Source organism: Panicum virgatum, chromosome 9N (assembly GCF_016808335.1).
Source record: "Panicum virgatum strain AP13 chromosome 9N, P.virgatum_v5, whole genome shotgun sequence".
NCBI classification, from domain to species: Eukaryota; Viridiplantae; Streptophyta; class Magnoliopsida; order Poales; family Poaceae; genus Panicum; species Panicum virgatum.
In genome coordinates this window covers 41,749,920-41,766,210 of record NC_053153.1, presented here as the reverse complement: position 1 = coordinate 41,766,210, position 16,291 = coordinate 41,749,920, and the positions used below count along the sequence as shown (strand labels likewise).

Genomic DNA, 16,291 nt, shown 5'->3' with positions numbered 1-16,291 from the left:
AGAGTGGACTCGGGGGGCAAACTCCGTCCCGTGCAAATGGGTCAAGCAGCAAGGGCTTGTGAAGGGCTTCGACTTCGACGTGACCAAAGCAGAGCAGATATTTGATCTGCTCCTCAAAGAAAAACAGCTGAAGCTCCCAGAAACTCACAAGCTACCAACGCCACAAGAGTTGCAGGGAAGACTGTACTGCAAATGGCACCACTCGTTTACTCATTCCACGGGTGAATGCAAGGAGTTACGTCGTCAGATACAATCGGCTATCGAGCAAGGCCGATTAATCTTGGCTCAACACACGATGAAGGTTGACACAAAGCCCTTCCCACAAGCTAATATGGTGGAGCTGTCAGATTTCGGATCCAAGGGCCAGGATTTGGCATTCCAGATCAACATGGTGGGACCCGTGCGCCGCCATGACATGTAGAGGAGAGAGGCCGCTTCTGGCAAACGGCCGCAGGATAGACGCGAACTGGAATAGCAGCATGTGACCGAAGAGCAGGTGCGTCACATCCGCAATCAGCTTCCAGCTTCTAATCGGCTTCTAGAATCGGAAGAGGACGAGTACGAGCACCGCTCAGGAAGGACATTGGGGAGACGCCAGGCTATACGCGACCACTGGCATTGCCCGTTCTTCAGGTACTGTTGGAATTCCGGCATGAGCCGATTGCCTACTATAGATGATTGCTTGGAGTGCAGGCCCCAAGGACACCAGCAGGATGAGACATCGGTGTTCCGGCGCTTAGGGCCCAGAACACGTCATGATGACCGTATGAAGAAGCCAAGCAGGGATGATTCCGAGCAAGAAGAAGAAGAAGACAGGTACCATCGCCCATGGTGGTATCCTGACGGACTTAATCGGTCACAGAAGCGCAGAGTGCAGCGCTTGCATAATCTGGAAGAGGCAGAAGCAAAATACCTCGACGTCCTGAGGAAGGCGCGTCCGGACCTCGCGGAACAGGTCAAGCGACCGCGAAGGGAGGAGAGGCGCCCTCCAAGAAAAGAGTGGCGCCCTAAGCAGACGAAAGCCAATGAGAAGCCATCGGCTGATGTGAACATGGTGTTCGTGCTCCCATCGGAGTTTCGGGCACCCCAACCGGAAGAATCGGCCATCGCACAGCTGGATCTGGGCCCACGGCCAATCATCTTTGAGAAGCCTAAGGAGAAGAGCTACAAGCACCTAAAGGGATTGTATCTCAAGGGCTTCATCAATGGCAAGCCTGTGAACAGGATGTTGGTCGACACTGGTGCTGCAGTCAACCTGATGCCATACTCCGTGCTGTGCCAATTGGGTCGTTCTTCTGCCGATCTGATCAAGACCAATGTGATGCTTAATGACTTCAATGGGCAGCCATCAGAGGCGATGAGAGTTCTTAATGTGGAACTGACAGTGGGTCGCAAGACTGTGCCAACATCGTTCTTCATCGTCAACAGCAAGAGTACATACACAGTACTGCTTGGGAGGGACTGGATTCATGCCAACTGCTGTATCCCTTCCACAATGCATCAGTATCTGGTCCAATGGGATGGCGATGAAGTAGAAGTGGTCCCTGCAGACGATTCCAGCGAAGTTTCGCTTGCAGATATGAATGCCTGGGACGCAGATGGACAAGAGCCGATCTCAGGGATCGCCCTGGAAGACTGTGATCGGATCGAGGCGACAAAAAACGGGCTGAGGCTGGTCTTATCCACTGGCCTCACAGAGTAATCGCATCCTGGCATGCCACGGGATGTAATAGAGATAGAGAGGCCGGTCCCAGCGATCGGCCCCAAAAAATAGAAAAATCCTGTTTGGGTTCAGAATTGTTACATCATGTACACACGATGGCCTACTCTGGCAGTTGGCCACTCATCGACTATTTGGTTTCGAATGATAATGGAAGTGTAGAAGCGGCCAGCCCACGCGGTTGGCCAAATAATTTTTCTTGTTATCTCCCTGTGTTTGCTGCTGATCTTGTGGATAACGAAGACTCGCTTGCGTTCGCAGTTGATTTTTCAGACGACGGCAAACTCGGATACGAGTTCACGTCAGCTGATGATTTGGAAGAGGTTGACATCGGTCCTGGGGATAAGCCACGGCCGACATTTATCAGCAAGAAGTTGGATCCGGCCTTGCGAGAGGAGATGATTGCACTGCTGAAAGAGTACCGAGACTGTTTTGCATGGGACTACACCAAGATGCCCGGTCTGGATAGAAGCGTCGTCGAGCATCGGCTCCCGCTCAAGAAAGGGTTTTGGCCGTTTCAGCAACGAGCACGTCAGATGAAGGCCGAAGTCCTAGAAGAAGTCAAGAAAGAGGTGGAGAAGATGTTGGATGCTGGGTTCATCTATAGTTGGCCATGCAGCCCGAGCCCGTTGGCCCGGCACGGGGCCCGTTTTTTTGGCCCGGCCCAAGCCCGGCCCGGCCCGGTGGCCAACGGGCCCGGGCTAGCACGGCCCGAAGGAGCGAGCCGTGCTTGGGCCGCACCCCAGGCCCGAGGCACGGCACGGGCAAGGCCCGCTCCAACGGTCGGCCCGGTGGCGGCCCGTTACCCCCGCCCCCTCCCAACGGCTCCTTTCCAATTCCAGGCCCAGGCGCGCGGCCCAGCCCACGACCACCTCCGGCCCCGCCCCATATAAAAGACGACGCGGCGACCCCCCCCCCCCAAACCCTAACCACTCACTCGACCTCTCCCCTCCCGCCCGCCGCACTCGCTCTCTTGTTCGTGTCTCGTCTCGGCTTTCGGCTCTCGCTCTAGATCCATCGGCCGCTGCTCGCCTCCGACCGTCCCCGGCTCCGGTGACCATGCCGACGCTCCTCCATCTCCCTCCCTCCTCGAGTCCTCGTCTCCTCCCTCCCTACTCTCCCTTCCTCTACTCTGTCCTCTCTATCTCCCCGGACTATGTGAGTTCGTGTTACTGTCCAGTCCCTCTGCCGCTCGCCGTCGATTCCAATTTCTAATCGGTTCTGTCTCGTCTCCTTTGGGTGGCCCTCGTCCGGCACCGGGCTCCGGTAGCGCAGGTAACTCCTCGAAACCTAACCTTAACCCTAGATCTAGATCGATGGCTATCTCTCTCTGTCTCTCACTCACTCTCCTTTGTCCTCTGCACAGGTCGGTGTCCGATGCCGAGTCTTCCTCCTCTGGCCTAGACATGGCTCGGCGCCGGCCCAGTGCTCCGTTGAGGAACGGTGCTGGAAGCGAGGGTCAACCGTCCGGCCCGTCCGCGCTCGGGGTCGCAATGCCGGGGGTGGATGAGCATCCTGGCGACGACCACCTAGCGGACGAGTTGGAAATGGAGGACGACCATGACGTCCGTGAGGACGCTGCGGCGTTGTTCGGTATCGATGTCGGTGACGGCAATGTTCCGAACAACGTTATTGATGTCGATGCAGATGCCGGTGCCAGCGACGGTGGTGGAGGGGCCGCGATGGCAGCAGGGTGCGGCTCCACCGACACTCATGGTACCTCATCTTCAGGTAAACGCAAATCCAGTGTCTGGGCTGATTTCAAGGAGGTCAAGGAAAATGATGTGCGAGTTGCTGCTATCTGTAACATTTGTAGCAAGAGATTGTCTGCTAGATCTTGTTCTGGTACTGGTCATTTGATTAGGCACCAGGCTTCCTGTAGGAAAAAGGTTGATCATGCTCATAGGGTCCAGTCTAGGCTTGCTCTGAATCGTGATAGTTTCCGCAACTGGGTTTATGATCCTGCTGTTGCTCGTACTGAGTTGTGCCGGTTGATTGCTAGGCTAGACCTTCCATTAGGCATAGGTGAGACACAGGCATGGGAGGATTACATTACTCGTGCTCATAATCCTCAGTTTGTTAAGGTTTCTAGACAGACCACTACTAGAGATCTTGGTAAACTCTTTGCTGATCGACGTGATGTGCTTATGAAATCTGTGTTGCCTGCTGCTTCTTCTGTTTCTTTAACTTCAGACATTTGGTCTGGCAATGCTAAGGAGGACTATGTTAGTGTGGTTGCTCATTATGTCAATTCTGATTGGGAGTTACAAAAAAGAGTTCTCGGTTTAAGGCTGATTGAGGTTAAACATTCTGGTGAAAACATTGCCGAAAGGATTGCTAGTGTGGTTGAGGAGTTTGGTTTGATTGATAAGATTTTTGCTGTCACTCTAGACAATGCTTCTTCTAATGCTAAGGCTATGGAGACTTTGGCACCTATGTTCTTTGGTTACTTGGGTTCTGATCCTGCACCTATAGCTTCTGATCCTAATAAGCGTAAGTATTGTCTTGTGCATCAACGTTGTGCATGTCATATCATTAATCTTATTGTCAAATCTGGACTGAAAAGGTTGAAACCTGTTACAGAAGATTTTAGAACTGCAATTAACTTTTTAAATTCCTCTAATCAAAGAATTGCACTGTTTAAGGAATATTGTAATGCTAAAGGTGTTAGACCTAGAAAGTTTGGCTTGGACATGGATGTTAGATGGAATTCCACATACTTGATGCTTAAACATTTGATGCCATACAAGGATATCTTTTCTGTGTTCATTAACTCTCATTATGGTTCAGAATTGTTGACTAGAAATCATTGGTATGCTGCTGAAAAGGTAATGGAATTTCTGGAACTCTTCTATGATTCAACTGTTGTTCTATCTGGTGTTTATTATCCCACAAGTCCACTTGTTTTGCATCATATCTTAGAAATTGCTTCTCATTTGCATGCTGCTGAAAGAGATCATAACCTTAGAACTATTGTTGCTCCAATGAAGCTTAAATTTCTTAAATATTGGGAGGACATACCACTGCTTTATTCATATGCATTCATACTTGATCCTAGAGCTAAGATGAGAGGATTCTTTAATGTGCTGGAATTACTTGCTGAAAGTATTGGATGCACTTACAGTTCATACTATGCTGATGTTAAAATTGAATTGTATAAACTGTTTACAAAATATGAGAACAAGTTTGGTGCAGCTAGATCTCAAAGGGTTGCACAGCCATCAGCTCAATCAGGTAAGAAAAAGCAGGCATGGGGAAGGATCTTTGGAGGCCGTGGTGGTTCTGGTTCAGGTGTTGTTGGTCCTCCTCCCTCTTCCACTTCATGTTCATCTTCCTCTGCTGTTAGTGAGCTCTCTGCTTACTTAGATAGTGATTGTGTCACTGCTTATGATGATGACTTTGACATACTTCTTTGGTGGCGTGACCATAAGCTAACCTATCCAATCCTATCTATAATGGCTAGAGATATCATGTCTGTTCCTGTATCTACTGTCTCTTCCGAGTCTTGTTTCAGTTTAACAGGAAGGATCCTTGAAGAGCGGCGACAGCGCCTCTTGCCAGAGAACGTGGAGATGCTTACCTGCATCAAGGATTGGGAGTTAGGGGCAAGAAGAGAACAGCATGAAGCCGAGGACACAGAGCTGGAGGAAGCATTCAAGAACCTCTTTCTTGATGATGAAGGAGCTGGTGGTGGTGGGGCTGTGAGCTGAGCTGAGACTCTGAGAGTGACTGAGAGGGTTATTTTGCTGTGAGATGAGTGAGTAATCTGTGGACTCACTGTAATTTTGGGTGGCCATTTGAACTATGCCACTGTGGACTGTAATGATTAACTTAATTAAGACTTTGAGAGCTGGCTGCACTCTTTTTTCCTTTCTAGGGTTTCTCACAAGGGTGAGTTTTACCTAGAAAGGTTTTTAATGAGGCAGCATTGCACATCAGCTCCTTTTTAGTTATTTCTTTGTGTTGCCTTCTCTGTTTCAGTGTTTCTTGATCTGTTCATTTGTTATCTGTTCTTGAACTCTTGGAGTCTTGAACTTGGAGTTGGAGTCCTACACTTATGTGTTTCTGTTTGTGAACTTTGAATGCCTGATTTATGAATTGGGAACTCAATTGTGAGTAGTTTGAGGTCTTTTTAGGGTACTGGGCCGTGGGCTGGCACGGCACGGCTAGTTGGCCGTGCTAAACGGGCTGGCCCGGCACGAAAAACGGCCCATAGTGCCGTGCCTGGGCCGAAGGCTAGGCACGAAGCCCGTAGCGGCACGGCATGATAGGCCCGTCGGCCCGTGACGGCCCGTCCAGTACCGGGCCGGGCCGGCCCGAGGTCGTGCCGGGCCGGGCCGGGCTGGCCCGTTGGCCATCTATAGGTTCATCAGGCCATGCCAGTATGCAGAATGGATCTCTAGTGTGGTACCGGTACAAAAGAAGGATGGCCGATGGCGTGTCTGCGTCGATTTTAGAGATCTCAACAGAGCGACGCCAAAGGACGAGTACCCGATGCCTATTGCAGAGACATTGATCAACACAGCTGCCGGCCACAAGATGATGAGTTTTATGGATGGTAATGCTGGCTACAACCAGATCTTCATGGCCACAGAAGACGTGAACAAGACCGCGTTTAGAGTACCAGGCGCGGTCGGCTTGTTCGAATATTTGGTGATGACCTTTGGGCTGAAAAATGCCGGTGCAACATATCAACGTGCCATGAACTATATTTTTCATGATCTCATCGGCAAACTCATAGAGATCTATATTGATGATGTTGTGGTCAAGTCCAAATTGGCTGGGGGGCATCTAGAAGATCTGCGTCAAGTTTTGGAGCGGACTCGAAGGTTTGGGCTCAAAATGAACCCAAAGAAGTGCGCTTTCGGTGTGTCGGCCGGTCAATTTTTGGAATTCCTGGTGCATGAACGGGGAATTGAGATCAGCCTGAAGAGTCAAGAAGCTGTGAAGACGATGAAGCCACCAACTACGAAGAAAGAGTTGCAGAAACTCATCGGTAAAATTAACTTTGTCAGACGATTTATTTCTAATCTGTCTGGGCGCATTGAACCGTTCATGGGTTTAGTAAAGATCAAATCCGATGATGAGTTTCGCTGGGGGGCAGAACAGCAACAAGCTTTCGATGAAATTAAAGAATATTTGTCCAAGCCTCCAGTGTTGGTTCCTCCTCAGCAAGATAGGCCGTTCTACGTGTACCTACCGTGGATGACACTTCCATTGCTTCGGTGTTGATCCAGAAGCACGACGGCCAGGAGAGGGTGGTTTTCTACCTCAGCAGGCGCATGTTAGATGCCGAGACCAGGTACCCTGAAATTGAGAAGTTTGCCTTTGCTTATTCTTTACATGTACAAAGCTTCGTCATATTTTGCTCTTGGCGGAAACAATTGTCATATGCAAATCGGATGTCATAAAGCACATGCTATCGGCTCCTGTCCTGAAAGGGCGGCTTGGAAAATGGATGTTTGTATTATCAGAGTTCGATATTCGGTATCAGCTTGCAAAAGCAGTCAAAGGGCAGGCGCAGATCTTGTTGCAGACAGGATCAGCACTGATATTGCTGCACTATTTGTTCGTGCTTGGGCTATGTTCTTCGACGGATCGGCTTGTGATGATGGATGCGGTGTGGGAATTCTGTTGGTGTCGCCTCGAGGGGCGACTTACTCCTTTTCCATCAGGATGACTGCCCCGTGCATCAATAATTTGGTGGAATATGAAGCCGTTCGCAAAGTGATGGAACTGCTCCTCGAAGCTGGTGCAGAAGCGGTGGAAATTTTTGGAGATTCAAAATTGGTGATTTCTTAGCTCACGGAAGAATATAGATGTGAGAGCGAGGCTCTATTTCCGATATGGATGCAGTGCTGTGAGTTGATGTCACAATTCAGGTACATCAATTTCCACTGGATACGCAGGACTCTGAACAATGAAGCCAGTGATTTGGCTCAGATGGCTTCTGGCTACAAAGAAACAGCCGATGGAGTCGACGTAGAGGTTCAGTTTCTGGAACCTGGAGACTGGAGAGCTGATATCTTCAATTACTTGAAGGATTCGGCTCGGGGGGCACCCAGAAGGATAAGACTCAAGGCCATGAAGTATGTCCTGATAGGGGATAACATGTTCTACAGGACCTTGGAAGGACTACTACTTAGATGTCTGGGACCTTCAGAGTCAAATCGGCTCTTGCATGAGGTTCATGAAGGAGCTTGCGGTACTCACCAATCGGCTCATAAGATGAAGTGGCTGATTAGGCGATCGGGATATTACTGGCTTACCATGCTTGAAGATTGTTTCAAATATTATAAAGGGTGTCAGGCATGTCAGAGGTTTGGCAAAATTTAGATAGTGCCAGCATCAGTAATGAATCCTATCATCAAACCGTGGCCATTCAGAGGTTGGGGCATGGATATGATTGGACAGATCAACCCGTCGTCTAGCAAGGGTCACCAATGGGTCTTAGCTGCTACAGATTATTTCACAAAATGGGTAGAGGCAGTGCCCATGAGATCAGTAGCGTCAAGAGATGTGATTAGCTTTGTCAAAGAGCACATCATTCACAGATTTGGAATTCCTCAAACTATTACGACCGATGGGGGATTGGTCTTCATATCGGAGGAGTTCAGAAAGTTTGCCGATGACATGGGGATTAAGCTGATCATATCATTTCCATATTATGCCCAAGCTAATGGACAGACTGAAGCATCCAACCAGAGCCTCATTAAGCTCATAAAGAGAAAGATCGATGAATATCCAAGGCGCTGGCATGAGGTGTTATCAGAAGCTTTGTGGGCATATCGTATTTCATGTCATGGGTCCACCAAGACGACGCCGTACCATCTAGTCTACGGCCAAGACGCTGTGTTACCATGGGAGATCACGGCCGGATCAAGGCGTGTCGAGTTCCAGAATGATCTGACAACTGAACAGTATGCAGCCTTGATGAACGATAATGTGGAGGACCTGACAGAGCTATGGCTTTGGTCGCTGGAGAAGATCAAAGAAAATAAGGCTAAAGTTGCTCGTGCGTACAACAAGAAGGTCAGGCCTAAGGATTTCCAAGTTGGAGACTTGGCTTGGGAGGCAGTATTGCCATTGGGAACTAAAGATAAAAAGTTTGGTAAATGGTCTCCAACTTGGCATGGGCCGTACAAGGTTGATCAGGTCTTGCCTGGGAATGCATACATGCTTGAGGAATTGGACGGTGTCAAGTTTCCTGTTGCTGTCAATGGCCAACATCTCAAGAAGTATTTCTCGAGCATGTGGGAAGGCGAGTAACAAAAAGCCGATGAGATCCATCTGGCTGCAGAAGTATTTCCCGAGCATGTGGGAAGGCGAGTAACGAAAAGCCGATGAGATCCATCTGGCTGCAGTGTAATAGGCCAACACGTTGAGTTGGCCGCAAAAAAAAATGACAGGCCAACACGTTGAGTTGGCCAGTAAGAAAAAAAAAGAAAAGAAAAGAGATAGGCCAACACGTTGAGTTGGCCGGTAAAAAAAATAGTAAAATACATATGAGGAACGAAACAGCCGATGTGTAACCATCGACTTAAGATGTTTTTAAAACAGTTATAAGTTTCAGGTTAACAAGCAGTACTAATTGTATCTTGAGCCTATCTACTAGTTCAGGAATTCTTCTATGACATGGATGGCTTCTGTGCGGACGGTGTCTGCTCGTGCTATGATTGCTTCGTCATCCTTGTCATCGTCTGTTACTATCTGCCGACTCAAGGTGCTTATTTCTGCAAACTCTGCTTGTATCTGCTCGGCTATTTCCTGGGTTTCTTGTTCGGAGTTTGCGATGGAAGTTTCTTCGGCCTGTATGAGCTTCTTGGTGGTACGGACCTTTTCTTCGAGTTCTGCCAGTTATTTCTTCAGGAGGTCAAGTCGCTTCTTGTTGGCAGACACGTCAGCTTTGGTATCTAGAGTTGCCTTCTTCTGGTTGAGGGCCTTGCACTTTTGGGTAATGTCAGCTTTCAGAGAAGGTTGAGAGCGACGTGCTTCCATCCATTGTTGTGCTTTATTCACTTCTATCCGAAAGAATGGAAGGTTGCTGGCTGGCCAGAGCTTGATTTGCAACGGCTCCGGGAGTTGGGTTTCTATTTGCTCGAAGATGTTCTTTATCTTGCTGGAATCATCAACCAGAGCAGTGATCGGAGCAGATAGTAGATCCTTGATGAGTTGAAGCTGATGTGCCAAGTTAGCCGATTGCTGCAAGGATGATGTCTCTGCTCCAGGGACAGTCAGACCCATTGATGCCGGGTCAAAGGAAAGTAAACCTGAAATGTCAAAATTCTATGGACATATCTGGAGTTAGAGCAGGATGCATCTATGGAGCTATCAGCTGGTTTAGAATTGGTTTTGTAATGTTACCTGTTCTGAAGAAGTGTTGGGCGGTTCAGAAGCGATCGTCCTGTTAGAGCTTGTGTTGACATCGAGAACATCGACTGTATCGGTTTGTTCCTCGTTTGCATCCATTAGTGCATCAGGAGTTGCAGCCATCTCATGTTGTTCCAGGCTTTCTGCATTGGGGATGTCTTCAGCTGCGTCCTGAAAATAAAAGTACAGTCAACCATGGTACATATGTATGAAATAAAGAAAAAGTTTTTGAATGATGAGTTACTTGGTTGGTGTTGAACTCTGATGGATTTGGGGAAACTGGTGCTGGTTTCTTGATCACTCGCCTCGTGATCATCTTCCTTTTCTTGGTCAAGACACGGGGGGCAACGCTTGCAGAAGTTTGTCTTCGCTTGGAAGCCGACTGAAGTAAGTCTGGCTGAATGGTCATTGACACTTTCTTCATTGTTGGTGATCTCTTGCAGAAGAGTACATCAGGGGCAGTTGGGAGAAAGTGGAATGGTTCCCCGTTGCTGGTCATGGGTTTTGGACCATCCTGTTGCTGTTAACAGGGTGAGCAGGATTAGCCAAGAGAAAGGGATAGAGGACTTAGAAGGAACAAAATGCATAAATTTAGTACCTCTTCCTCGGGGATTACGTATTCAGGATCGATTTGCTGCAGTCGAGGATCTAGAGCTTTTCTGAAGACATGAGTTTTCCACATGTTCCACCCAGTATCAAAACCGATTGATGAAGAGGTAAAGGACAGATCGGCTGGTATTGGGATGTGGAGGTCATCAAACATGCTGTAGCATCTTGAACTGGTGAGACCGTCAGGCAGATCGGCTCTACTCTCCACCAAGTGGTGAATATGGAAGTGGGGAGGGACCTGTCCTAGGCCAAATTGCCGAGCTGCTGTGGCTGGTTGGTAAGATTCATAACCTGGCTTGATAATTCTGTTAGAAGTGCTAATGCCAACAGGGAGGAAGCTAGGTCGGATCATTAAAGAGTATAAATGCCGAGTGCTGTCGTCATCGGCAAAGTTATCTAATCTGAAGGCAGTTGGGTTCTCAAAGGATTCAGATTCAGTAAATGGGAAATAGAGTGGATTATCTAGTCCTTTGTAGAAGATTCTGAACCAATTTGCTGCATCAGCTGAATTTAGCTTGCTGCCAGGAAGACTAAATAAAGCTTGGCCATAGCTGGTACATCTGATTGGTTTGCCACTTTCGTCAGGAAAAGAGTTCTTGGTCAGGCCTTGGAAGTTTGGGATATGGTGCTGAAAGTATAGTTGTGCCCACAACTGAATAAACCACCAAGGGCCTCCAGTTCTCAGTTTCTTTTGGTTAAGCAAGTTAGATGTCATCAAATGGAGATATCTGTAGGTTTCTCCAAGGAAAAGTTTACCTAGGCCGGTGTGATTGCCATGGGCCAGGTGATAGGCCAAGGGAAGATAATTCTTAGTTGGAGCTAAAGAAGGACCACAGAAGATGAAGTGCTCTAGCCAAAGATTTAAGAAGGCTGTGTGTTCCTTCTCAGTCACTGGACCTTTTGTTTTCATATGCTGACTCATGTAAATACCCCAGTTTGTGCAGTTAACTTTGGAGAAAAGTTTGAAGGGGACTTCTGTCATTTTGTGAGCAGCAAGATTAGGAGAACTAATGTCTAGGCCAGTGATCATGGTGACATCCAGCAGAGTAGGGGTCATGGGTCCATGACCAAAGAGAAAACAGTTCAGGGCATCAGACCAAAAATAGACGATGGTTTTCAGAAGGTTTTCATCTTTGTCAAGAGGTGATAATGATAAGCTAAGTGCATCGGCTATGTTCAAATCTTGCCATAAGGGCATATGAGTTTTTGCTACTCTGCTGTACCATGTAATCCAACTCTCAGGGGGATTAGGCCAGGCTCTTAAGCAGTCGGCCCAGAGGTTCAGATCGATGTTTTGACTCACAAAATGGATCCTATTTGCTTCACAAGAGATCAAATCTATGGGGTTTTCATGGGTTTGTGGGCCAAGACAGAAAGATTTTGGGTTGAAGGGATGCGACAGAAGGATGTCTGACACCTGAAGTTCAGAAATTCAGAAGTATGCATATGGTGTCATATTTCAGAGTTTAGTATTTGGAGGCTTAGTAAGCTGAAGAAAATTAAAGGATTAGGCCGAATATTACCTTCAGGCCGCAGATTGCCGCATCATCATTTGCAGAGCTTGACGTCTGAGCTGCAGAATCTGCCATGGTCCAGATCCGTTGACTTAGGGTTTGTTTGTTGTGGGTTCTAATTCGATTTCCGACTGCTTGGAGAGTTCTTGCTCAAATTTGTAGAGTTTGGTTTTCGAATTGCGCTCGAATTTGAGAGTTTGTCGGGTTCGGTTCAAGGTGGAAGTGTTACTCTACTCTTGTGCGGGTTACTTCTAGTTTGAATATCGTCGGCTCTTGGATATTTATAGAAGCCTAATGCGTTGTCATCGGCTTTTTGGAAAGTAAACGAAGACATATGGAATTGAAGGGAAATTCGATTTCATTAAAGGAAAGTTTATTACAAGGAAAGCCGATTTTACAAAGGAAATAATCCTTCGGCTTTGTGGTCCTACTCCTATGACGCTACAGCACTACTTCTACTGTTCGTAGGTGCCTAGTACCTACGGCGCTTGGGGCTTCGGGCCGGTGCATCCCCGCTGCTGTCGTCATTGTCATCATCATCGTCGTCCTCGCTGCTGAAGGCGCTGCTGCCGCCTTCAGACCCAAAGTCGCTCCAGCCGCCGCCGCCGCCACTGTCCTCTTCTTCGTCGTCCTCCTCGGAGGACCCGAGGAACCGAAAGGGCTTTCCGCCCATCGGCTCGTCGTCGTCAGACGGGGAGTCGATCTCCTCTTCCGAGGAGGGGTCGACTTCGTCCGAAGAGGGGTCTTCCTCCTCGCCGCTCTCCGACTCCTCCTGGAACAGGAGCCGGAGGTCTTCTCCTTCAGTTTTGGGCTCGTCCTCCTCGGAGATGACCCCGAAATCGAACTCCTCTGCATCCCAATGCAGAGGAGCCAGCGCTTCGTACGCTGCAGTCGGGTCCCACTCCGGCGTCGGCTCCCGACTCTCCGGAATGGAGTCGATAGAAGAAGCAGGGAGGGGGGAAGAAGAAGGGGAAGAGGAGGAGGGAGAGTCTCCAAAGGAGTTGGAGTCGGAGGAGGAAGAGATCGCCATTACTGGTGCTGGAGGATTGGGGTTTTTTCTGTGCTACTGGCTTTGGGAGGAAGAAGGAGTTTCGTTGTGAAGAAGAGCCGATTCGGGGTGAGATTAAATAGTGAAAGATGGAAGATGGATCGGCAGTTTCACGTTCTACGAGGAGCCAGTTGCAGAGACATTGCATCTTTCTTGGTGGTTGCAGTGTGTTTAATGAGCATTAACGGGAAGATGAAGCGACGGATTGGTTTTGGAACTATCATTGCCAAAACCAGGGGGCATGTGTTATCGCCATAAATTAACAGGATTAATTTATGGGCCGAAAGCAAGATGGGCTTAAAGCAGAAGATTGAAGAAGACTTGTAAATCGGCTCCTGCGTGAGCATCTGGGCCACATGGGCCATGTATCCTTAGATTTAGTTTAAGAATAGAGATAGAGTCCAATCGGGACAAGATTAGTTTAGATTGTTTCCCAAGTCTTCGGACTATAAATATGTACCCTTTGTTATTCGGAAAGGAGAGCGTCATCACGTCTCGCAAACAACAACTCTCGGCGCATCGCCACCCCTAATCCTAGGGTTTCATCCAAGTAAGTGCCATGCTGCCCTGATCGCTTCTCGCGATCAGGGCAGCGTTGTTCTTGCTTTTACCATGGTATTACTTGTACTGAAGCATTTTTGATGGCAAGTAATACTAGTTATCTTGATGCTCATAGCATGGCTTTTAGTAGATCCGTCGTGCTTTGTTGCTTATGATCTACGAATATCTTGTTGTCTCTGTGCAGTCACGTTTCAATCTCATGCTAGTTCTTGTCGCGTAGAATTAGTTGCACAGAGGCAACACCCTACTTCTTTTATGTTTAGTAGATCTGGTCTGTCATGGTTTGCTCTTATTCTTAAGAGTTGGCGTAATATCTGCTAGGTTAGGCCTTGCAAACGGGTTGGACGATCTGATGGCGTAGTAGATGCTTTATCTTAGCCTTGATAGGGATTGTTCCGGGAATCGGCTCTTGCTAGTTCTTAGGCCTCTGTTTTGGGTTATGGTTTAGTTGTCTGTTACGTTTATTTGGCCCAGTCACGTGTAGGATGTTCCGATCTAACAGTGAAGCTTTTACCGTCGTGGATTAGATCAGTTAGATTTAATTGAAATAGTCTTTTAGTTATTCGCTTTAATCATCAATATCTGGATGCAACAAATCCCATCTGACACCGGGACTCGATCGGCTCTTTAAAGCCGATGCAAGAGTCGTCCCGGGGAGCCGACCACGACTTAGACTTATGTTTATATGTGTCTTTTTATGCAGGAAATTGTTTGGAGCACGTTCGCACCCTCCTGATCGGGTATAGGTCAGGTGGCACGCCCGGCTTTCCATACATTCTCCGGGCGCGTGACGGAATTGTGGGCCGTCGACGAGGGAGCAGTGTCTGCCAGCGCTCCGGTGACCTCCCGGCTCTTCGTGTTGCCTGTCGCTGCTCGCCGTTGGGTTTCGACCGACAACACGAGTTCAGCAAAACACGAATCCAAGGGATTGTCTCCTTCAAACACAAAACACACCAAAAGAGGAGAATTCGAGCCCAAAAACACAGGGCTTTAAGAGTGCGTCATTTTGGGAGAGTTGCACTTGTGGGAGGGAAAGACTTTGCATGGGGAGTGTCTGCTTTGTTTTTGGCTCCTGATTTTTTCTCGCTTTCCCTCCGCTTCTTGCATTACTGTGTGTAGCTTTACCTCTATCTTTGAGGAGTCATGTTTTGGCTTTTGATCGATTGCGTCGAACCGTTGCCCTTGTCTTAGGGAATCGATCTTTGTGTGAGTAAGTGACTGTTCTTGCCTTTCTGAGCTTTTTGTCACTTGCTTGAGTTCTTCACTTTCTTCTTGCCACTTTTTATTTTTCACTTCTCTAGTTACAGGTGGTGTGTTGACAATGCACTCATCAAGGGGGAGATTGAGGAATGAGCAGTACTCACTCCTGGCTGTGATGAGTGAATTGTCAACCGTGCGGTGTGATCGTGTGCTTGGTCTTTGGTTGCAGGTACACGGGCATCGAGTGTCGACGGTGAGTTGCCATGGAGGAGCTCAGTCCGGGCGGCAGCTGTGGCATCCACTCCTGGATCGAGGGTGCAAGCAGCGACGGATGGCGGGTTTCTTGGTTTGTGTCACAAAACCAAGCTGGTGGACGGCATCTAGGTTCTCGCTATGGGCGAGAAGGTGACGGGCGTCGGGCGGCGTCTAGGGCCGTCAGAAGGCCGAGGAGGGAACGGCGTCTAGGGCCACGGCGTGGAGGCGGGAATCTTCCCGCACGTGGAGTTTTGGCAGTTTTCTCAAAACCGGCCACCTACCCGGGTTTCGCGGACCCTCCAAAACCGCGGATCGAATCTTCATCGACGTGGCGGCATCGCGGAGAAGACTTTGTTTCGAAGAAAGAACCTCAGCCATCAAATGAGATCGTGTACAGGGTTCTGCAGGTACGACCGGTCTGACCGGTCTGGGCGCGGCTGGGGTATTTAAGTCCCCTCTCACCTGCCCGTGGGAGTTGAGTCTCTTGAGTCCTTTTCTGTTTTCAACTTCCCTTCCTCCTGCTCCAGGTTAGGGCCAAGGTCTCCAACACAAAGGAGAATTAGGTTATAGCTAATCTCTCTAATCAAGAGGGTGGATGATAGGGTGGTAGGCTCTAGCCTTGTATAGGTGAATTCCTTTGAGATTCATGAATGAAATCGGTTTAAGATTCACCCTTGTGTGCTGAGTTTTCGTCCTCCCCTTCCTCCCTTGCGTTTTTGGGCTCGAATTCTCCTCTTTTGGTGTGTTTTGTGTTTGAAGGAGACAAGCCCTTGGATTTGTGTTTTGTTGAACTCGTTGTGACGATTCTAATCCATCTAGTCTAGTGCCATACCCCCTAGAATCGCGAGATCTCACGAATTGGAGTTTTTCACGTTCTTGAGTAAACCCCAATGCACTTTGATCTTCCCTCGAATTCTCAAGTTCCTTTAATCTTTTGGGAGAGATCTCTTGGGGATATGTTCACGGGACAGTTGTGAAGGTCTCTGGGAGCAACCGGTCTGACCGGTGTCGACC

General features: G+C 48.5%; 1 protein-coding gene across 1 annotated transcript; it reads left to right on the top strand.

Annotated features, from left to right (window-relative positions):
* Nucleotides 1-2,913: 2,913 nt before the first annotated feature.
* LOC120693064 (zinc finger BED domain-containing protein RICESLEEPER 2-like) lies at nucleotides 2,914-5,673 on the top strand. Its single transcript, XM_039976464.1, has 2 exons — nucleotides 2,914-2,995; nucleotides 3,087-5,673. The coding sequence occupies exon 2, from the start codon at nucleotides 3,127-3,129 to the stop codon at nucleotides 5,428-5,430; it is 2,304 nt and encodes a 767-aa protein (XP_039832398.1). The 5' UTR covers nucleotides 2,914-2,995; nucleotides 3,087-3,126; the 3' UTR covers nucleotides 5,431-5,673.
* The last annotated feature ends 10,618 nt before the right edge of the window (nucleotides 5,674-16,291 follow it).

Bases quoted from the DNA above. Each gene is read 5' to 3' on its own strand.
- LOC120693064 (XM_039976464.1), top strand. From the start codon at position 3,127: ATGGCTCGGCGCCGGCCCAGTGCTCCGTTGAGGAACGGTGCTGGAAGC.